Below are 25,038 nucleotides of genomic sequence, written 5' to 3'. Positions count from 1 at the left end.
GGTAGTTGAAATCAAAGAAAAAATTTCTGAACAGTAGAACAAATAATTCAAATACATTATTGTATTTGGTCACAACATAACACACGTTTAAAAAAATCTTCGTTCAAAACGTTTTGCACTTGATAAAATTAAAATGAATTTGCCTTAAACTTCAAAATCAGCCACTGAAAACATGGAATGAATGACAATCTACTGTGTTACCGTAATTGTGGAGATTGTACTCGAATGACTCATGGAAACATTCAGTCTTTTACACAATTCTAACACACAACGAACTGTTCTACACAGTACAATCCAGCTCCTAAAGACCTTTATGGATTCTTACAGATCTAGTAGATTCTGCAAGGTTACCATTTGAGGAAGTGCAGTCCAGCGGCCATTCGAGTGGCCGGTCTCAACGCCAGCGGAGAGGCGTGGTGTAAGAATAGTTTGTCCGGGCTGATCCGACCCCCAGGGCTGATCATCGGGAAGATTAAACCTGGAACAATCGGAGTGGATGGTTCCACACCTGAAATGGCACAAGACACTTGGTGGCAGATCTGATACAGGTTTTTGACCTCTGAATGACAGGGGACTTGTGCCGAGTCATTCTGTAGAGCTCTTTAGATGCTTGAGAAACATGCTTCATTCTGCCAGATAAAATGACCACTGAATTGCATGACCAGTGCAGGTTAATAATCCTAAACCACATACCTTTTTTCATTGCCCCCACAAAATACCAAACAAAAACAACAAAATCTATAGCTCTATAGCACAATAAATCACATTTTCAAATATTGCTTTTACAACCAAATATATTTTTCTATTTATAGAACCAAGAGCAAATTTGGAGTTCATTTAAGAAACTTTCTGGGATATTAGCTTATTTGCTGTCTAACCCAGAGTTAGATAAGAGCATGCGTGCGTTCTATGTACGTGCAATAACCCAGTCTGACACAGTTAGCCTACCTTTGTGTAATTCACTGGAAGTGGGTTAGACTGAGGGAGGTATTATATAAAACTGGAGAGAGTGACTAAGTCCCACCCCCATTCATTTCAATGGACCATGCTAGGCTAGCTACTTCAGCCATAAAACTTTGAAATAGACCGCAGCCATCTTTATGAAAATGGCATTTTATGGGCACTCATTTCTGGCACCAGCTAGAATTAGCCAATTAGGTTCCACATTACAGACTTGATGCAACAATCGTTGATACAGTTTGAATATTCTCTCAGAGGAAAATAAGTTGTTCAGGAACGCGCTTCACCTACCCTCGCTATAGGCGCGAATGTATTTCATTGGTTGGGATAACATTTTGGGGATGGTGGTGTAGAAGTATATCTATAATGTGATGTTCATATGTGATAATATAATAAACACGGCGAGTTAATATTGAGTAAGGATTCACTTTAGGCTATACAAATAACAATCTCTAAATGCTTTGGACTGACTGTATTAGGCTATTAAGTGCGCAGTAGACTATCCAACGAAAATGACTAGATGACTAAAAGCGCACACCCCTCAGGCGTATTGTGGTTCGAGCGACCAGGCATTTCAAGAGTCTGCAACTGCTGTCACTATCAGAAACTTTCCTTTGTTGCCATCTAGGCTATTAGTAAAGGGGACAGAGAGGGTTGTTGGAGATTTGGCTATTGCCTAACTGGCAGCCTGACCATTTAAATCAAATGCCTAATCATGTCAATGTTGCAGGAAAGCAAACTAAAAAGACATTTATTCAGTTTTTCTTTATTTAGTTTTTCACAGGGAGACATAGGTTACATGATCCCAACGCTGCATTGTCATGGACTACAGGTAGGAACTAGCCCGTGCGTTTTAAAATAGTTTTCAGAGCTTACACGACACCACGAGTAGGCTAATAATTGGATTTAGGTCATTGTTACACATTGTTGAATGGTATTACACATTGTTGAATGGTATTTCACAAAGGCAGAATTAAGACATCCAAGATAAGTGATAAATAAAAAAAAATGCAGAAAATAGCATCATTCACACAAGTGAACAACAGCTTTTGATACACTGACAATGAAATCAAGTTTTCCTTTTTTGAATGGGGAATCATTAGCCTGGGTGCCATTCCGAACTTAGTCCTGGGAATCATGACTATTTCTGTAAAACAGCAGGAGTAGGTGTGGTAGACCAACTGAATGCAAATTTACGTATGCACCCTCTTGTGATTGCTTCCTTATCTCGGCACGCGACAACGTCATTAAGAAAGCGCTGGCCACTGCAAAGATGCACATATACGACTCTGTATACCTTTATATTGGCTTTATAACCGAATTCGTTGAAAACACCTTCGAAAAATTGCCCCTCCATTTCCGATTAACTACTACAATAGGCTATTCATCAAACGTCTATCAACAAAAGAAGCAAACAACGAGTATATTAATAATTATAAGGCTATCATAATTAAAATGATAACCATATGGTAGTAAGCAGATAATCTGTTGTGTTTTGCGTAATCCAAGTAGGCAGTTGATTTATTTGTCGTCTACCAGAAATGCTTTACCAACATGGATGCGCAATGACGCTCGTGCCCAGCACTAAACTTGTGCATGAGCGGTAATCTACCAATCAGCATGTAAAAACTGGTGCCGGAAGTGGCAACCATGTCACACCATGTTTTAAATATAGCTATAGCTTGGTCTTAACATATCTGCTGTGAAAAGTTCAGAGCCATAGTTTCAGTCATTTTGAAAATGTATCTTCTGCTAAGTTTAACTCAGTTAGCACTTACTGTTGTCAATGTAAAGTGGATGTGTGAATTTGAAGGATTTAAACCGTGTGTGCTCTACCTGTGCGGCAGATTTGCTCTGGCTTAAGATCACGGGTGTGGATTCTGGAGAGTGCAGGTGGTGTGGGGTCCTGGGGTGAGGTCTCCCTCCTAGGTGATGACACCTCCACTGGACAACTCTCCACTACAGGAACTGGCCTGGGCAATGATTCATGCTGAGGGTCAAGAAAGAGTGTCGACAATCAGAGGCTGAAAATGTCACCACTGTAGAGAGAAACAGCCTTTCATGACAAAAGAGCCTCATGGTGAGACTGGTGAATATGCCAAACTGCACTGCCAGTTTCCTTTCTCCCAGGTCACAGGTAGACTGTTGATTTAGTCACAATAGTGCTTACAACTCTAAAATACATTGATGACATGGAAGTACTAAATGCTCTGCATTTAACATTCAGATTATAATGTTATTTGAGTATACACCAAAGAAGCAGCCTGCTTGCATCTGTGTGTGCATCTGTGAGTGTGTCTGGGAAAAAGTGTGTGAGCAAGAAGTATGTGTATGGTCTGGAGCCAGTTACATGATATCTTTTGAAGATTTTTTTACGTAGAAAAAGTTCCCGGGGCTATGAAAAAAAAAATACATGCAGATATTTTCCAAGAGAAATGGGACCATGCAAGATAATGCATCCCCCCCCCCCCCATTTCATTTGCATTTTTTCTCCCTGAGGTTCAGGGGAAAAAATGAGATTCACATGAAATGCATTATACACAGAACAAATCCACTGAAAGGGAAGCACCACGATTGTGGCTTATAAGACCACACACATCCACCCTCCTGGGGATGCAAAAAGCAATACTCTAGTAAGGCCAGTCATTCTGGCATGTCCTCAGTGTGGTTTGGTTTCCCAAGGAGATGTGCAATATCACAGAGGACAGGGCCAATGGACAACATCAGCATGAATCATTTAGCATTCTGTCCCACGTTCTGATGGGTTTTTCTCAAAAGGACAAAGAATTGGCCCAGATGAATTCCATTTCCTCACTGATGTCATGATCTATTATTTATACTTGTGGTGAGGTGGGCGGAGTTCATTTGGATGCAATAAAGCCATGCCTACCGTGGGCTCAGGCTCGCTGGAGTGAATCATTTAGCAATTGTGAATATCTGATCAGGGGGGAGAGGTGCAGAGGGCTAGAGGGGTGCTGAGGTCTTCGGCAACTAACTTAATCTGCAAATACAACTATACAACCTAAGAGGGAAATGCAGTCAACAGCAGAGCGCCTTTCCAAACATAAATAAGAGAGCAGCAAATGAACCATATCAGCATTTGCCATGCTATTAAAACTGCAGCCATGCTTCTACTCATCCTGACTGACCAGGAACATTCAGTCTAAGTGCTCAAGGAGGCTTACCAGAAAGACAGTTCACTGTATTTCATAAATATATGGAAATAGATTATTTCTGTATTTGTACGTATACAACAAAAAAAGTACATTTAACTTGTTCTTAAGGAAAGGCCAGGAACCTAAACTGAGCTAATGGAACCCTAGCTGGGAGAATGCGGTTTGTTTGACTTACTGTTTAACTAATCTCATATTAAGTTATGCAGTTGCGAGTTATGCAATTGAGTTACTATTTAAACTACTGGCGAGGTACTTTACATTCCCAGTTATATTTTAGCCTTGCACACAGCCTAAATCTGACTCCTTCATTTTATAGGTTGACACACAGCTGACCTACAATTTCATACAGCCCCGAAAAGGCTGAAATATTACACATTTCGGCCAACTAGCTAGAAAATGAATCAGCCCTGGCTAAAATGCGGCATTATTAGGAAAAGATAGTATAACAACCATTTTCCTCTAAGGATTTTAAATTAGAGGCGCAGAGGGCCTTTCTGCATGCCCTCCCACTGCAAAAGAGAAGATCACATACATATTTAACCATTTTAAAGAGCCTGGTTATGGGACACTACTGGTTTACATTTATTCATTTAGCAGACACTTTTAATCCAAAGTGATTTAAACATGTCAATTACATTAGCAAAGTGCCTTGCTCAAGGGCACAACAGTGGAAGCCGGGAATTGAACCCACAACCTGCCAGGCTACTGAATGCTAGCCCAGCTCCTTAACCACTACGTTACTACCGCCCCATAGGTTTGCAAGACATGGGGCACATGGTTACTTAGATTAACAACACATTTAAATACTGCTTAAACAGAGTATTAGAATATTTATTGACATTGTTAATATTGACTCAACTTCAATTAAGCACCCCACATCATCACATACCCTTTACCATATCTCACGATTGGCAAATCAACCCAGCTATTAGGCTAACTGAAATAAAACCATCCCAATCTCTAGGTATGTTGAAGGGTATGTGATGATGTGGGGTTATTTTAATTCCAAAGGCCAAGGGAACTTTATCCGGATGTATAGTACCATGGATCCATGAAATAACTGGCCTTTAAAAATAAAAATCTGCCTGCTTCTATGGGAATTTAACATTTTGAATATTTGAATATGAATACTTTTTAATGAAAAACATTTATTTATTTACGATACATTATTCATTCACAAAGAAAATTGGTGTCCTTAAAGGTTGGACACATATGAATGGTACCCTTAGTAATACAGATGTAACTATTTAAAGGCACACTATGCAGGTTTTTTAGCTTAATATGCAAGTTTTTTAGCTTCATTTACCTTCATTTACCAGCTTCAGAGTCATTGGAATGGTTATATGACTTTTTTCGGGTTGAATGGTGGCCGTCTAGCTTCCCCCTAGCGCCTGTGAGCGGAAATACCACCCTTGCAACTGTGGGCCGACGGCCTCAGTGTCAGGAAGTATAACGAGTGTAACGAATTGCTTTACTGCATTCAAATACACATACACGCCAGGCACCGGCTAGAAAAAGGTAGCGATGGAGTTTCTCAGCCATTCATCATGACGGAGCAAGCGAAAAATAAGCAAAAACCGAAAAAAAAAACAGTAAGGAAATTGCCAATACTGCATAGTTTACAGGGCATATGCGACCTAATTTTTCAAAAGTGCGACCAGCTATTTGAGAGAGGAAAAAGTGTCCGCATTGAAACTCTACCTTTGGTTCAATAACAAACACATATTTGGCCAATATCGTGGTTTAAACAAATCACAGATAGTGAAGGGCGGGACCTCCCCTCTGATTGGCCGTGGCCCAGTGCCTGTGTGTAAATTTGAAAATGTGTGTGCTGCAGAGAGAGAGAGAGAGAGGTCAGAGACTGCTTTTCGGCGGCTGGCAGCAGCAAACCGATCAGACGAGCCCGAGATGATGATCAAGTTTATCGTTGCCTACGATAGGCCTAGTGAAACTTCCCTTCACCAAGTTCAGTCCGAAATAATTATTCACCAGAAAAATAGTTTGTAAACCCGTACGTACAAGAATACCACTTGCGGCAAATTTAATGGAGTCATTGCAGATGAAAAGACGTATTAAAATTGCGAACAATGCATACAAGGCCTTCGCGAACGACAGAGATACAGATATCGCCTAAAAGGAATGAGTCATTGACCGCAGTTACATGCAGGGAGTAACCCGGTTTTCAACAGCAATATTCGTTTTGCGCGCGAGTTGTGTAAACTCATTCCGTATATATATTAATCCGGTATTTGGCGCAAACTGAATATCGCTGCTACATTTAAAGCCTGAATATTCCCTGCATGTATAACTGTGGTCATTGCCATGCTCTATCTAAATGTATCATTGAATGGACACATTTAGATCGAGCATGGCAAGTCATTGCAATAGCCTATAATAATAGGCCTACCATTTTGTTACTGCATTAACCATAGTGATGTTCTTATTAAAAATGTAATACTAAAATTAAAAACTAATACTAAAATTAATACTAATACTAAAATTAAAAAGTAAATTGCATTGTGGGACTGTCAAATGATTATTGCAATCATCATTGCAAAATCACATAAAAATCCCCCAGGCTACTTGGAACATCTCTTTAAATTGTGCTCAAATACATTTCTATGGAAGATGCTAGCATGGCGAGCTGGTTTAGCCAAGGCCTAAAGATCATGAAGGATAGTATGTAAGACACTGAGCCATGAGATGTGCAGTTTGAAGCCCTTAAAAGACGTGCACTGTTAATTTACTCACTGTTATTTTTATTTAATTCATCTTGAGATGTTTTAAGTTTAAATTTCAGCTCAGTGAAGCACTTAAAGCACCAACACTTCATTAAGTTACTTTTCTTGTAGAATTGTAAATAATAAGTCATAGGACAACCTATATAGGACAGTAATTAAGGAAAAAAGTGAACCTGCTGCGGTGTTAAATGCGATGTGGTTGAAAATTAGGGTGTACCTAACTTTTGTGCTGGTGCACCTAAGAAAAAAAGTTAGGCGCACCAGTGCAACCAGTGCAAAAAGTTAGTCTGGAGGTTTACCTTTAAGAAATGGGGAATTCATCATTTATAACAAAGGAAAACACACTGATAACACCTGAGAATGGCCTGCTATTTGGGAAGTGTTTGGCTCACTGTCCCTAGCTAATCCACTGTTTGCGATTTAGGGCTATAGCATATGCCGGGTCAAGCTCTGTAGTAGTTGATCAGCGAAAAATACTGTCTCCATTGCTCATTTTCTGTGTTTTAATGCAAAAAACCACCCTGGGGTCACCCTTCCGGTTCACCGGAATTATACCTTAAGACTCCACATCAAAGTGATCAGAGACATTTTTGAAAAGCACTTTTATCTGCTGAATCAAACTGTTTACCTTGGTGATGCTGTCATGATTAGCAATTTCTGGTACATGCTTCTCTGCACTGCTGTGTCTGTTAGGATTCCAGCCTTGGTCCCAATCACTGGAGATCAGAATGTCTTTTGACAGCAGAGCCTCAAAAGGGTTGACTTTGGGTTGGGCCGTTTCATCCTGAAACAACAAAAATGTACAAACATCTAAATGCCCACATTCAGAGACACACAACACTGAAATATGACCAACAGCTATTTTTCCTAAATACAACAGACAAAAGCAAAGCTTGAACGGGTCAGCACAACAGGGCAGAAAATCATTACAAAGTTCTGACCCTAGTTTTGCCCTGTTTACAATCCCTTAAAAAATCAATGACTGTTGCCTGTGAAGGAAAGAAAAATGTGAAAAGGAATCTTGACCAACAGCATGACCTCAGTGATGTTAGCAGAATCAGTGAGGGCAGCAGTCAAAGCAGTGGCCACAGTTGTAACTATTACCATGGGAACATTAGGCAGGGATGTAGATTCCAGGTTGAGAACATCAGAACAGGGTACAGATTCCAGGACGGGAATATCAGGCATGGGTGCAGATTCCAGGGCAGGAATAACAGGCAGGGGTGCAGACTCCAGGACGGGAATATCAGGCGGGGGTGCAGATTCCAGGGCGGGAATATTAGGTAGGGATGTGGATTCCTCCATAGAGACCTTTGCCTCAGCGACAGGATGAATGGACTAAAAGAAATCAGGGAAAGAAAAACAGATGACTACAAATCTCAATTGACCACTGCATTAATTATATATATTAATGCAGTGGTCAACTGAGATTTGAGACTGAAGCCATAGAAACACTTACTCATTCACAAATTCATGGAAACGAAAAAACATTATGACAAAAGCATTATGGGCCCCGAGTTTGACAGTGAAATATCCCGGTGGGAAGCTATGTTAAGGCCAGGACTCTCTGGTGAAGTAAATTTGAATAAACCAATCACATGTAACCAGAATTTAATTCTGATCTATCTATCGGCAAATAAATGTCAACATCCCTTTATCGAATGGGACATTCTGCCGTCCTTTGTGAAAAACTAAGCAGGACAAAACAAAACAAAAAGTGTCCAAAACAGTACAAATATGTAGCTGTATCATTAAAGTAACTTGTTGAATTGACAGGAGTTCAGAGAGGTTTCACTTCATTATTCAACATAATCTGTAATCTCAACTTCATGTGTGATGATCGTTAATTAAATAGGCCTACCTACCAGGGGTGTGTTTCCCAAAAGCATAGATGCTAACTACAATGCATCTTTCGTGGTAGTGTCACTGATATATCGGAGTTGACAGTATTTGAGTCAAACGTCACAGATACGTTAACGATAGACATACATTGTTGATATTTGGTTGTATTTTGCATTTTAGTAAGAGCTAAGAAATATGCTCTTAATTTTCCAATATTAAAAACGTGCATGTGCTGTACCAGCAGCCATACCAATGGATACCTTGTCTTAGCTGAATTACTGAAGCTAAGCAGGTGTGGGCCTGGTTAGTACTTGGATGGGAGACCTCCTTGGAAAACTGGGTTGCTGCTGGAAGTGGTGTTGGTGGGTGGCCAGTAGGTGGCACTCTTCCCTCTGGCCAAAAAAGATCGATCCCAATGCCCCAGTGCTGTGACGGGGACACTGCACTGTAGGAGATGCCGTCCTTCGGATGAGACGTTAAACCGAGGTCCTGACTCACTGTGGTCATTAAAGATCCCATGGCACTTATCGTAAAGAGTAGGGGGTTCCCCGGTGTCCTGGCTAAATTCCCAATCTGGCTCATTCAATCTGGCCCCCTAATCATCCCCCACTGTAATTGGCTCATTCACTCCCTCACTCTCCACCTCAAGCTGGTGTGTGGTGAGCGTTCTGGCGCATAATGGCTGCCGTGCATCACCCAGGTGGGTGCTACACATTGGTGGTGGTTACTAGTGAGGACCCCTTACCCCCCCCCCCTCCCCCCTCATTGTAAAGCGACCTTGGGTATCTTGAAAGGCGCTATATAAATTGAAGTTATTATTATTATTATTATACTGTAAATAAACGTTAACAAGGGTACATTATTTCCAACAATAACCTATCCACAGACAGTAGGCTAATATTATATTTCAATGCATGACCAACATATATATGAAACAACGTAGACAAACCAATCTTCCTGTTTATCAAAACTTGTGGTATTGTCAGTTTATTCATCCAGTTCGTTCATCTATTTTTGTGCTTCTTTCCAATTAATACTAACACCATACAAAGGTAGAATATTAGTAGGCCTGTCATAGTTATCAGATATCAACTCTTAACTAAGGTCATTTTTTGGCATCATCACTGAGTATCCTATCGGGCTTCCACTAGGGGTGGGCGATATGGACAAAACATAATATCTCAATATTTTTTGTGATTTTGACGATACCGAAAATTAGTCGATATCCTTTAAAAAAAAATGTAAAAGTCTGAGTTACTTTACAGCTCATTACTTATGAATAGCATCAATACAATAATAACCAATAACCTAACCTGTGACTTTTTAACCAAATCAACCAATGCATTGTCACTCTATGACACATTTCCAATTTTGCCCTGTGTGTGTGGCAATGACATGGTCTAGCCAGCTACATTAGAGAAGATGACTAGGCCTAACAGTGTCTCAAGAAAAAGTCTGAAGCTGAAGTTCCTTTTTTAAAAACCTTTACTTAGGATTCACTGTAAAACTAAGCAGACCAACAGAGTACATCTCAGTTATTCCCTTCAATGTTTTGTTTAAGAAAAATCATGTAGGCTAGCATTCCAAGTTACAGAATAGAAACTAATGCGTTAGCTTATGGCTAATGTATATGAGAAATCCCATAGAGATGCTAACGGTTAGCATAATCGATACACGTAGATATTTAGAGCGAACTTTAGTCCATTTACAAAAGGGTTACATGAGAAGAGTTCTTTGTTTACAACTGACTACTAAAATACTCAAAGGCAAATGTTTTCTCTCCATATAATACCATGTAGGAAAAAAGGACTCTCTCATCAATGCTACGTGAACAGAAGTAGCTGCACAAAATCCCTTGTAGGCTACGTCTTGATCTCGCTACACAAAATAAACATTAGACCTGCATGTGACAACGTGGACCCACTAGGGATCATGTGACACTTGCTCTGATGCAACGGGGCTTCTCTTGCATACACCTCCTGGATTTGTGAATGTATGGGGTTTCAATGCGTGATTTCGAGTGTTTTTCCCCCATAAGTAATTTAAATACTCGATAATGTAAATTTGCACATCGTTAAAACAACAATCACGATATTATCGCAGACGATATCGCCCACCCCTAGCTTCCACTGGAAATAAAACATGCTTCAACATGACTCATATAACTAAATATTATTATTATTATCACTACATTACATTTAGCAGACACTTCTTGACCAAAGTGACTTACATATGTCAGCTATATTACAAGGGATCACATTGTCCCCGGAGCAACTTGGGGTTAAGTGCCTTGCTCAAGGGCACAACAGTGGAAGCCGGGAATTGAACCGACAACTTTCAGGTTACTGCACGCTAGCCAAGCTCCTTAACCACTACACTACCACCGCCCTATCATATCACATATGTTTTGCTCATAATCTTATTGCTACATAGATTACCAAAATAACAGCCTGATTGGATGTGACACGGCATTTAAAACTTCAGTTCAGATGTGCAACAATATTGAGATTGTAAATGCTACTGTAATATCATCTGACGCATTCCATTAAAAGGAAAACTCTGGCAATTTTAACACAGAACTCAGTTGATCCAGTTCATGGAATACTGTTGGTCGGAAAAAAGTGAAGAAAAAAAAAAACAGTGCTTTCTGACGCGAGTTAGCCGGCTGCCGACTCAAAAACAAAACAATTTCAAGATGACTTTGGGTGTTGTGCCTTAATAATATGCAAATGAAAGCTATTACAGTACTTCGCCCATGATATCAGGCTACTGATTAACTGAAGATTTTGCGGCGGTGCTCACAGTCTAGGAACAGCGATTGGGATATTAATTGTTTAAATAGTTACGAACAGGCTTGGAATTTCACCATTTTAGGGGAAAGGCCACTTGGGCATATTTGGTGGGGGGCACAAAGACCACATGTCAGGGCACCAAGGCCAAAGTTAACTATACAGTAGTAGGCTATAAAAATGATCTAATTTGCATTTAGCCTATTCACAGCAGTAGATCTGCATCACTGTATGAAACATGAAAAAACATTTAACATGACATTACATACCACAGTAAATCATCTGATCATCTAATATTTACATATATCTAAGCCAGGGGTGGGCAACTAATTTCCCCAAGGGGCCACATGGGACTGTTGAGGAGGGCCGGACCCAAAATACCGAACTCAAGTCTGAACTCAATTCTGTCCAATTCTATTCTGTTCTTGTATAACATTAAGTAAATCATATGGTTTTGTTTACTACTCGTAAGAACAGATGAAAATGTAAGGGAGACCAAGGAAAAACAGCAATAGGCTATTTAATATATGTCCAGTATTTAATCCTCATTCTCGAAAATGATTTTTTGACATTGACATTTTTTTTTTCAGTTTTCAAAGGCTGATATAAAAAAGTACTACAATATCTATATAATTAGGCTAGGCCATGAAAATGTGAAGGAGTCAGTACAACCACAGGCCTGTGCCACCATTTCATCAACACTCATATTTCATCATTACCATCATTAAATTAACTCTATGCAGAATTAGACTATGAAAATGTGAAGCAGACAATAGTAGGCTGTCATTAGTTAATCAACATGCACAAAGAAAACTATTTTAAAAATGTAGGCTATGTTTTTGCTTTAACTTTATGCACAAAACTGTGATTGGTCAACTCGCCCTGTGTGTTGAGCCGGCTGCTTCAAGCAACCTGTGGGTAGTAGCATCATACTAGTTCGCTAACATTGCAAATAAACTCAGACATATTTTGGTTACAGTGACGGGGTTATCCGAATGTAAACTGTCTATCTGCCAGTAACGTTTTGAAATTAACACTTCGTATCTCCAACAAACAGCAGGAGTTCGTTCTGACAACCTTTGTGGTGGTGAGCGACGCAGACATAAGAGACACAAAACTTTAAAAGGTTTACGCCGACTTAAAGGCAACTGCATTGTGTCGACGCAGAAGCACACATTCTATTCACCAGCACATCAGTGAGGGTGTTTACATCGTATGCATCCACGCACAAATGTATGGGCGTACAAATAGCAGTCGCTTTCAAAATAAAAGCAACGATATTGATTTGCGTGCATTATCTCTATGCTAGGCTCTTGACTATTGTTCTTTCACGGACCTTACGCGGGCCGGTCAGGGAAAGCCCGCGGGCCGTATGTTGCCCATGTATGATCTAAGCTATATTTAACATTTATTTTATATTTGGCCTGTTATGAAATCATGTTTTAAACTAACATCATTTAAAAGCTGAGAAAAAGCTCTTTCATGTGATGTGATACTTGTGATGAATATGTGATGAGCAGGCACCTTCGGGAGTAGTTCAACTAAGAAGAATGGGTGAATTTGGATGCACTTTCTTTTTTTGCCGTGTGCGGTCACTTTCTCAGCGTAAAAGACTAAATTAATTTGCGCTGTGAATGCTAAGATTATTTTGACAGGCCATAGGCTAAATAAAAATTGCTATTAGTCGGACGCAAAGCAGAATATTGAAAGGGGGCACCAAGGCCACAGTGGCCTGTAAACCTCTGATTTTCAAAGGGGCATCACGGCCAATGCAAGGGGCAACGACGGCCATGGCCGTCGTGGCCGCCATGCAATTCCTACCCTGGTTACGAAATAGTAATTTAATACCTTGTAAAATCACGATTACTACATTTTAATACCTTTTGGGCTTACTTTTTGCTAAGTAGATTTACTACCTTTTAATACTTTTTAAAATTCCAGACACCCAGTCTATGCAGGAAAAACCCTAGTAAGGCAATGCACTGAATCCACCTTTAAGTTGTTTTCACATAAGTTGTTTTTAGCTCATATTTGGCCGAAGAGTAATTCCCTGTGTATTAGCTGCATTGTGTATAAACCGCAGGACAGTGTTTTATACAAATAAAAAAAAACATACTAACCGCAGCCGTGCAGGGCCCAAAAAGGCCAATCAGAATCAGATCAAGCTTTAATCATAAAGAATGAAGAAAATAAATGCATTCCCATGTATGGCCCTTCCCATGCTTTAACATCATAGCTGAAGAAATTGTGCAAAATCAATATATAAATCTTGGTTAATAGTCTGGAAATTATAGTAATTAGAATCAGCTGGTTTAAAGACTGGTTGGAACTATGTGGTAGGACAGTTGAGAGGGGCAGCACTTTTGTCCTGACTGGTCATGGCACAGACCGGCCCACAGTGGATAATTTTCCTGTAGTGTTACAAACTCGGAACATGAATCACTTTAGGTTTCAGTGTTTCCCATACATTGACTAATCTGTGGCGGGGCGCCACGAAATAAAAATCGGCCGCCACAGATGAATATTGTATGTTTAATTTAATTTAAATATAAGGTCAAATCCTTGCATTGCCATTGAGCTGCGCTTTTTACACACGCAGCCTTTCCTTGCCCCGCCCCGCTCTCTCTAGCCCGCTGCCACTCCTCTGCATGTGCATTTAACAAAATATTCACGATTGTTGAAGGATTGTTGTTGCCACATAGAAGCATTGCATAGAAGACGTCTGGCTAAATTGCTATTAAATCCGCTTAGCATCGTGACCATGCTGCGCAAATTTGTTCAAAACTGCTGCATTGAAGTGAACTCTGCTAAGGTCTTATCACAACATAGTAGTCTACATTGAAGAGACTAAACTAAGTTAAGTTATGAAATCAAGCAGTATCTCAAAGCTAACGTTAGAATAGCCTACTGTTTGGATGTCGAATTTAGAATGCTTAGCCTACAGCTGCTTGTCAATTTCGTTATTGACTCTGACACTGAATGTTTGCAAAATCCCGATGTAAATGGAAAAGTGTTTTCCAAAATTCAAAAGTGCTTGTCCCAAGGAGAAGTACGAACATTTATTTTAAAGCAACACCAAAGAGTTTTTTGCATCTTAAAATAATGTTTCCAGAATTGTTTCCGTGGTTCATCAACTCGTAACAGGGTGAACGGCACTTCTGCAATCTGCATTCGCTTCGCGGCCCTCTTTCGGCTGTAACCGCACTATGTAGGCTAAGTTTGCCGGATCGGGTAGCGGGTTTGTAGTTCGATGGAATGAGACATAAGAAACTACAAATTTGACTTGCATGATGTCGCAATACATCGTATTTTTTCATACAATCATGCAACATATTCTACCTTGTCTATGGACATCGTTATTTGCAAAGCCGTTGCTGGATAAACAAATAGCGTGCGTGCGACAGAGGAAAAGTTATTTGGTGTTGCTTTAACTATGTAGAAAACGTTATGAATTGCATCCACACATCAGCAGCCTTTCAACTGTGTTACAATTGCAAGGGTTTCCTCAAACGTCTTAATACCCCCCCCCCCCCTTGTCAAAGTCAGCTACCGCCACAAATTTAATCCAATTCTGTGGGAAACACTGCGGTTTACAGGGTCTTTAATCTATTTATGTAACCGCTTACATACCAAGAGCGACTGGAGTGGCAAAATTCGCTCTGGCAGCTCTGCTTTTGATGCTTGAAGAGATATTCCAGACGCCTGCTTGAATGTTCAGTCATACCGTAATTTCCCAACTTAGCCAAGGTATGGTTTTGTTTCTTTTAACTTGTATAAAACACTGTCCTGCGGCTAATACACAGGAAATTACTGTATGTTAAATTTTTAACAGAACCATTGGGATAACGTATCCCTACACAAATTATCTTAATTTGATATTAAGAAATACTTTATCAAGAAGCGTTTAAAATATTAAATTAGGCTTTGCCTTAATTTTGAATGATGGTCTTTGACAGCATCTGGTTACTTAATCATGTAACGTTATTCAGCTTATAAAAAGATATTTCATTGATCCATTGATCATCTATTTCATTGATTCTCTATATCACTCATACAGTGATATGGAGAATCCCCTTGTTATTGCAAACACTAAACAGAACAAATGTTTCATAGGAACTGAAGTTTACATAGGTTTTGTGTACACCTAATTTTGAATTGGTTGCCGGTCGTTGCCGCTGAGCCATAACTCATGTCATAACCAGGCCCGGGGTGGGTAATCGGGAGAATCGGGAGAATTCCCGGTGGGCCGCTTCACTTTTGGGCCGGTCGAGGAAAAAAAATATTGACATTTGTCACGTTAGTCTATCTTCTCTTAAAGTAGGCTATACGCGTTCCGCATTCTGTGCATGACACCGTTGCCTCTGTATGGGTTGTAGCCTACCATGTGAGGGAGTTCTCCCCTCCCAAAAAGAGTTGGTTGGGTCCATATCGCCCGTCTTTTCCAAAAAGTTTTCTCTGATAGCCTACGGAAAGCCGGGCCGGCCCTACAGTAGCCATAAGCGTCAGGAAGGATGGATGTAGAAAGAGGCCAGGAGGGATGAAACGGCCAGGTAGAATGCTGCTAAATGTGCCAAGCTTCCAGATTACAGACAAAAGTGGCAACTGTAAAGAGAGATAGCCTATAGGCAATGATTAGCCTATTGACAATGTAATTATTGGGCTAATATTGGACGTTTGTCAAGCTATTCGCAAGCAACATATTAAATTACTTTAAAATTAGCCTTTTGTATCCGATTCATAGACTTTGCAGTATGCAAATATTGATAACAGAACTGAAGCATGATCTGTGTAGGCCTCTTTGTAGCCTCTGAGCAGCAGATCAACCAGTCGACCACTGAAAATTATGAGCCCGAAATTAGTGATGAGGAGGCCATGACTACAGGGACAAGTATAGAGGATAATTTATAGTTATTTAATGTAAGAAAGAGCAATTATGCTACATGATAAACATATATGCCTTGTTTGCTCAGAAGAGGGTGTAGTAAAGGAGTAGGCTAAATCACCTAACAACATTATAGCCTACCCATGCAAAAACATAGCCTAAACATTAGTTCAATATGCCTCTTTGTGGGAAGCGTGGGATAGGCTACATTTCAAAGGCTTTCTTTCTTTCTTTCTTTCTTTCTTTCTTTCTTTCTTTCTTTTTTCTTTCTTTCTGTTTTTGTTAACTTCTGGAATAGTGGAATATTTTTTGTTAACTTCTCAGTTGAAGTGAATTATAACCTTTACACATTTGTTGAACCATGGTAGTAATAAAAACTACAGGATAGTAAAAGCTGAAATGTTGCTTCATTTATCCAATTTCCACCACTATAACATGGGCCGGTCTTGGGCCTGAAACTCCCGGGCTGAAAAGTGGCCCCACTCCGGCCCTGGTCATAACTCATTACCATCAAGTTAACCAAGCTTCAACTTCCTGTTCGACGCTCTTGGAGCTCAAAATGCCCAAAACCCGACGATGACGGCTTTGCAGCTTCTCGCTGCCGAGAGACGCCGGCTCTCATAGAAAATAAATGACGTCCGTTCGTCAGGGCGAATTTTGCAGCTCTAGTCACTCTTGGTGCGTACACAGGTATAATGATTAATTTCCTGTCTCAGCAGAACCTGGTGGATTGAGTTTTAGATCAGCATCACGCCCTCTTACACCCAAATCAGTGGGGCACATCATATGCCTCAATTCTGGTCAGTACAACATGTTTTGAGTCTCTGTACAGAAAGGTGAGTTTACAGTATGCATTTGAGCCAATCATATGTCAACTCACATTCCTCAAATCATATATCAACTCACATTTCTGCTTAAAGCAGCAACAAGTTTTTTTGACATTTTTTGTGACATCACTCGCTAGTTATTCGGATCACCATGGGATGGCTATCCAGGCAAGCATATGACACAAACCTACACAGTGCTGTGGGCCACCAGAGAAGGGCCTGAGAATGACTGCTGGTTCAGTCAGTTGTGTGTTGTTAAGGATTGCTCCAAGTACCAAGTACCTCTGGGTCACTTGTGACTGGTGTGGCACTTGTGACGTGCGTCTCCTCCACTGCTGACTCAGGCGTCTTCACTGGCTTGAGTTCACCATCCCCCAGGTACATGGACACTGGGTTGGACTTGCAAGATGTCTGAGAAACACAACAGGTTACACATGACCGCGTGTAACTGATGCGTTCCATATGCAGACATAAAAATAGTTTTAGTTAGATTGGTTAGATAACTGCACACTGCCATCACATCTGGTTTATACTAGGCCTGTCGCGATATTCAATAAATCAATTAATCGCATGATAATTAAAATTAGCTCGATAATTTTTCTGGCCGCGATAAATGCCATTTGCTTGTTTGTTTTCCTCGTCTCTCTCTCTCCCTCTCTCGGGTCCTTAGAGTAACGATGAGTGAACCCTCATGTCAGTCACTTCTCAGTCGCATGGTGTGTGAGGAGGCGGGACTACTGGCGTATCCTACCACAGAGTGCAGCTAAAAAGCCGCGTGAGAAGTATACCGGTAGGCACTAGGCAGAGAGAAAGCTAGTTGCGAGTTCCAGTAGGCTACGCCTAATAAAGACAAAAAAGATGGAATTGTTTCTAAGCCAAACGCGACAGCTGCAGTGTGGGAGCATTTCGGATTTAAACCGAATGCCCGTGGTGAACCACTGAACGCGTGCGAGTCGGTGTGTCGCATTTGTTTGAAAACAGTCGCAATTAAAAGCGGCAACACAACAAACATGCATATGCATCTAAAACACAATCATCCGCTGCAGTTTTCCCAGTTGGGGAAAAAAAAAACACAACAAGTGGGCCGTCTTCCTCTTCCCGAGGAAAATTCTCAGAACGACAATATTAGCGCTTATCGCAATAATTTCTGAGACAATTTATCGTCCAGCAAAATTTGTTATCGTGACAGGCCTAGTTTATACCAACAATGGTCAAGTAGCTTTCATGTAGCTGCCTAGGTCATAGCTGTAATGGTCGTGGTAATAGTGTTTTGTCAAAATTTTACACTATGTGCATTTGAGATTTTTAATACAGCAGTACACGACTGTAGCAATCTGTTCGTAGGTTTCCAAAATGAAATTAAAATGTAAGCATGACAAACATATTTCACAAATTCTTGTTACGAAATTCCACTGAAAATGTTCTGGCACTGACCTCTAAGTAGTCAGCTTTAGAACATGATACTGCATGTCCCTCGGTCTGGAGGATGCTGTGGACGTATAGGTCCTCATGGGTATGCGTGTCACACAGGTAGACTTGCATAAAACCACCACGGTAACTGTCTATGGCTGCAACCAGAAGACGATCACAGCACAGTTTCTGGAAACATCCAATGGCATTTGCTGTCCAGCAGACCTGAGTTGAGATGAGATGCAAGAGCTTGTAGACAGAAAACACCTAAAACTGTCATCTTTGCTCACAAGCCAAGCATCCAAACGTCTGGCCATTTTCAACAGAAGGGCCAGATGAAAAATGTCATTTCACATTACCCCAAATGGCTTGATCCCAGACAGAGATGAAGGAACGGCCTGAGCAGGGAGCGTTGCATAGCATGCCCTGAAATTTGAAATATCAATTATTTATAATTTACTGTAATTTCCAATGTCTTTTAGTTAAAACAAATCACTTAACTGTTCACTTTATTTTAAAGCTTTGTGCTGCCTTTATGCATGTAACAAATATTACATTACATATCCATTTGGTATATCATCAAACATAGGAGTATCATTTCAATCAATACAGACGTATTAGAACACAGTACCGAATATGAAAGCTTATATCAAACCATGTAAATTACTTTGAATCTCACCTACACACATTAAGAGCCATCCAACAATAAGGCAACAGAAACATACGTAAATGACTAGATCAAGTCAGAAGCACTCACTTGAGGAAGCAGAGGCGGTCCCTGTCCACCGTGTTAACATCACCAAAGTCTGTGTAGTACACCTCCACCTGCTGGCTGTCCAGTACCTGAAGGATGACCACCCGATAGAACCAAATATCCCTGGGGGCCACGCAGCACACTTGCCCAGGTCGCACATAGCCATCCAACAGTCTGTAGCGCTGGCTCATCTCTGGGCATGCATAGAAGGTCCTGTAGACAGAAAAAGAGGTTTACTCAAACCAGGTCTGCTCCTTTTGCACTGAGCAGTCATTATTTTAAAAACCACAACCAAACTGCACTGAATGGAACCTCATTTGCAACATCATGTCTTCCAGCATTCGAGATTCCTGGCCCTCAAAGCGCACATAGAAGTGCCCAGGTGACTCCACATGCTCAACCAGCACAGACAACAGCTCTCTCTCCTTGCGCAGGGTTGGAGCCTTCAGCCTTTGATTCTTCACAGCATCAAGAGGCACCACAGAGTCCACAGGCACCTGCTCCAAAACCTGGGTACAGGCATATATTCAAACATAGGCATGTACCAACAGACATACTCAAGAGAAGGCATGTTTACTTCAGCACACATGACCCCCGCCACACACATTTTACATTTACAGGTACACAAAACCCATACACCCATATCAAACAGGACTGTTTGGGTTGCCAGACCTGTTGGATGGTTTTGTCGACCTTCTGCTCTGCATTTATCGGTAGGTCATCTGCAGTGTCCTCCTCTGCAGTTCCATCCCAGCAGGAGTCCTCACTGTTCAAGTAGTGGCCCTGCTCTGCGGTGTCTGATGCCTGCGTCACCACCAGGTGGCTCTTGTCCTCCTTTGAGTCGGGTTGGACGCAGAGTACATCGCTCAGGGCCCCCACTAGCTCGGACACGTTCACAAAGCCGCTCTCAGCCAGGGGCAGGTCCTCACCAAACATTTTCTGAGAAGAGATCGCTGAACTGAATGACAAACTCACGTTACAGCAAATAAAACCTGATGGCACGCACACCACACCCACAGTAGCTGGGCTTCCATTCAGCTAATTTGCATTTGTTTTCACATTTGTATTTGCAGGAACATTTAGGTAAAGAAAATGTGCAATCTATGTGCCTTTCCATCCACTGTGTTCTAATGGTTCTAATAGTTCTAAATGGGCATTCTCCAAGGGAAGTTATGTACGAATAAATGGTTTCCATCAACTTTAATCAAATGGTCCTTATGCAAATAGTGAATTATGTATTTTTATATGCATGAGAAGATTTAACGCAAATCTTTAAGTGTTTAATTGCCTTGTTGATCTGTTCATCTAAATGTGATCAACTTACTCTTCTGATACTTGCTTCAGTCCGATAATACTTTGAACAAATGATGGAAGTTGCATAATTGCTGTTGAAGTCAAAATACTGACAGCATGAACATAGCTTTAGGCACATATGTGGTCTTTGCCTATTTAGTCGTTCTCTGCATCACTTCAACTTTTTTTTGGAAACTGTCGCCCTAACAAACTGAAGTATCTGCTCAGTCACAACCCAGGTTAAGCTTTTCTTTCCTACCTTGTACACTAGTGGGAGCTGATGGAGGGCAATGCCATTGATGTTTTCAGTTACTATCTGGGGAAACATATGAGAAACAGTGAGGCATGATGAATTAAAGCTGTATCAGTTATCAGACACATATGGAGATATATATAATTACAACCTATTGGCTGAATCCTTGGAGTGGAATCCTTGAGTGAAAGGGGGGGAAAACTAAAGCAGTTCTTCATACTAATATTTGGATGAAAATGGCAGCCAACTGATTGATTATTATAATAATTAAAGTAATCTTCCTCAACAAACTGGCAAGAGAGCCCATGGAAATAGTGGACTTGCTACTCCAAAGTTTGATGTACCATCCGTAACTGCAGTTGAACAGGTTGGTTTTCTTCAATGCCTAACTGACCTGATGGAGTTTGGCCTTCAATTCCGGGCTGACTGTGCCTGCATCCCCAAACTCAAGGATCTGCTGCCGGAGCTGCTCCTCGAGCTGCACTCACACACAAACATGGTGATACACAGCTGGTGATGGTCACAAAAGAATAGTTTGGCATTTATATTTTCAATCCATTTTTGTTCCTGTTTCTTTTCTAAACTGTACAATGAAATAACGCAAACAGTCCATCCAATTCCAGGAACAGTTATCACAACACTGCGGATACTTTAAATTAGCATGATTTGAGCCATGAATTGACATGAAACTGGGGACAAACAAACCTTTAAGATTGATTTCTCAAAGGACTGACGATCCACCTTAGACTCTGCATCCTGCTTGTCAGTGTTGGTGCCAGCTGGCACTTCTGACACTGGTGGCTTGATGATATGGTCCTTATTTTCAGTCTGCGGCTGACTCTCCTTCGAGACTGAGTTGGATAGGTGGGATCACAGCAGAACTGACATTAACACATTTTCCTTAACAGTTTTACATACAGTTTTATTGTTAGAACCAAGGCTCTGAACCGGTTCATCGAGCGAAAACGAAACCAGAAACAATTGATAGATTGCTAGGAACAACAATATTTTTTTTATTTTAATGTTCTGGAACAGAAACGTGTATTTGAAATAATGGTTGTTATAATAATGTTATTTCTTTAGTTTTACAATTAAAATAAAAATTTAAATATTTTCTGTTTGAAAACGATGCATTCGTGGCTGCTTTATTTATGGACCCAAGGTACAGATTATTTCTGACAGAACATCAAGTTAAAATGGCTAAAATACACCGTAAATGCTCTCGTAAATGGGATGCCATTCAAATCTTGCCCATCAGTCCAGATAATGCAGCAGAGTGCACGCCTTCCTAAAGGTGTACCTTTAGAAATAGACCTCCGTTGAACCAAAAGGTACTGTAGGGTGCCTGTTGAGTCTCTCTTAGATGCTTATTCGAGAGAAGTGCGTTTAAAACTCAGTGAAAACGTCCTCAGTTATTGGGCCGCTGTGACTGTAACCAATCCTGATTTGCACAAATTTGCCATGAGTGTCATTGCACTCCCTGTCACACAAATCAGTGTGGAGCGCGCATTTTCATGTTTAAAATTATAATTTTTTCTCCATTGAGGTCAACACTAGATCACATTTTTGTTGTTGTTAGACAATAAATATCCTTTCATAAACAACCAATGTCTTCATTTGTGCATGAAGAAAAAGCCTAAATGTATAAACATGTTGGAGTTTAAACAAGGACATTAGCAAAGAATAAAGAGTAAAATTTTTAGGCCTATCAATAGGCTAGACATTTTTATGCCATCAGAATATTGTCATGTCACATAGCACTACATGGTACATTATTAACCATTTTTTATTTGGTTCTAACCGGTTCGAGAACAGTCATTTTAAGGTGGAACGCAAAACCGGAAACGATAAAATACTGATTCTGCTCGGAACAAACCGAATGAAAAAAAATTCTGGTTTGAAGCCCTGTTTAGAACTGAAAACAAACAAGGGTAGCGACATGCTTGAGAGAACGGTGAACAGACTTCACAATGTCAAATGCTGTCAAACTATGGTCAAACCAAACCAAGCTCTATATAATCCATAATGATTCAGTATCCCGGTTATGATCAGGATTTTGAAGTATCCGAATAAGTCCGTATCCCGGTTTTGAGTAACCCGGTTATGCTAGGTGGACTAGGCCTACTCTGAAAGAAACTGGGATACTGTTCCATACACCTTATCCCGGTTGCTCATGCAAACACGAGACTGCATTGGAAACCGGAATAAGGTGTGCTAAAAGAACTTTATTGTTGGTCATGTATGCAGGAATATTAATAACCGTTTTTTTCTGTGTTCATGTAAACACCAATCCTGAATATGACCAAAATCAGGATAAGCCTCATAACCGGGATACTGAAGTGTATGTAAACGCAGTCAATGATATTTCATCCCACTCCACATACACACCTGAATGTGGAGACAGCCTATTGGTTGTACTGGATGCATGCTGCTTGGGAGCTTCTGTGTTTTGATGGGGTGTCAATGGCCTCAGTGGTGTAATACAGGTCTTCAGCTTGAGTAGGGACCCACTCCGGCTCTGTTCAATGGCGATCAGATCAGCAGAGGCAGCGAGCAGCTCAGCGAGCGAGTAATAGCCAAAGCATTCCGGCTGCAGCCGTCGTCCAAAGCGGAGGGCATAGCGTTGCTCTAACTCGGACAACCTCAGTGGGCCCTGAGACAGAAGCTGGCGGAGCTGGCTTCGCAGGTGTGCAGGGAGTGGTGGAGGGCCAGTGACCCGCCGGGGCATGATGATCGAATTGCCTTGGGGGTAGTGCTGTCTGCCGAAGCCAAAGGACCCAAAAGTCCGCCCTGAAGCAGGCTTTCCCTTAGGGGTCCTCTGTTTGGCCACTAGCTGCTGGATACCTCTTGTGGTTTCATCTACAACAGCTGAAAAATAAAAGCACTTAATTATCACAGGTGTACATGTTAAGATAATATAAGGTAGGCTCAGTATTATATGATGAAGACAAATCTTGTTAAGAATCAGAAACAAAAATATTTAGGGAATAAATTAATGTTACAATTAAAATAACAACGTTTGTTTGAAATGTAGTTTAAGCTATTACCTTTCAACCTCATACTGCCATCTTGTTCATAGTCCACATAGACCACGTCAGGCATCTCTTTAACCATGTCCAGTACATGTCGAAATCCAAGTGTCCTTAGCGGTAGGGGGTAACCGAGTAAAGCCTGGTAGTCCCGCTTGAGCTGTTCTGGTGAAACGCCAAATTTGGCTGAGACCAACAAGGATCGTACATCCTTCTTCAGGGCCGAGAACAACTGATCCTGATTCACATTCATGGCTGGTGACAGAAGCAATTAGGCTATGGCATTGTGAATTGAGAGGGTAGAAAGAAAGAAGTAACCTTAAAATCATGTTAACGGAGATGTGGATGCACCTATGCGAAGAGAGGTAACCATCACATCGTGATTTCCATGATGTACAGCCTTTTGCAATATAGGCCTACATTAGACACTTACCTTTCTTTCCCAGTAGCTTGCATTAGGGATCGGTGCCAACTCGTCTGCAATTAGAAAAAAAAACGTCAATGTTTTGCAACACAGCAACACCAACGGTAGCATACATGCACAAAATGCGAAATGTCAATAATCTAACGTTAACTATAGCTACCCATTCTAGTTTTCTGGGGAGGGGGGGCTTTGTGAAGCAAAGTTAACTTCACCTTAGCCCAACTCCAAACAATTTGCTAACTGACCTTAAACTTAACGTGACCTAGCTTAATAGGCTAACGTTACCTTGGGGGTTCCACCAGATACTCTCAATTTGCTTGACCTAAACTCTTAATCGGATTTATATACTTTCTGATTAAAATTACAGACTGTCAGATGATGTCAGCTATGATATCTACCACAGCCAGCTAGCTTAACAACTTGTACACACATCTAGTATTACGCTATTAAGAAACACGCCGTAACGTTGACGTTAGCGAGCTATTTTGCTAATGTCATCTTCTACTTGCCTCTGTGTTTTACTGTATTAAACTTACTTGCCTTTTCGATACAAAACACTCTTCACTGGAGTCTTCTTCTATAATACTAGGCGCTATTGTTTCATGCAATGGAAAGTACAGGTGAAGTCAAATTTGGCTGAAATAGACAGAACTGTAGT

The 25,038-nt window shown here is 40.8% G+C and overlaps 1 protein-coding gene across 1 annotated transcript; it reads right to left on the bottom strand.

The window, feature by feature from the left end:
• Positions 1-347: 347 nt before the first annotated feature.
• tdrd5 (tudor domain containing 5) lies at positions 348-24,218 on the bottom strand (the record flags this gene model as incomplete). Its single annotated transcript, XM_076279230.1, has 15 exons — positions 348-508; positions 2,797-2,950; positions 7,506-7,661; positions 7,982-8,215; positions 17,500-17,628; positions 18,652-18,852; positions 18,987-19,053; positions 19,385-19,594; positions 19,694-19,890; positions 20,054-20,320; positions 20,934-20,990; positions 21,322-21,405; positions 21,633-21,778; positions 23,316-23,795; positions 23,975-24,218. Coding segments are annotated over 15 exons (2,787 nt in total), but the record flags the coding sequence as incomplete, so codon positions are not given.
• Between the last annotated feature and the right edge of the window lie 820 nt (positions 24,219-25,038).

The sequence above is a fragment of the Alosa pseudoharengus genome, unplaced genomic scaffold, assembly GCF_046254945.1.
Source record: "Alosa pseudoharengus isolate Yale_2024_CS ecotype anadromous, Long Island Sound unplaced genomic scaffold, YU_APseudo_1.1 YU_APseudo_1.1_scf_11, whole genome shotgun sequence".
In the NCBI taxonomy this organism is placed as follows: Eukaryota; Metazoa; Chordata; class Actinopteri; order Clupeiformes; family Clupeidae; genus Alosa; species Alosa pseudoharengus.
The sequence above is the reverse complement of the archived record's forward strand: the minus strand, read 5'-3'. Positions and strand labels throughout refer to the sequence as shown.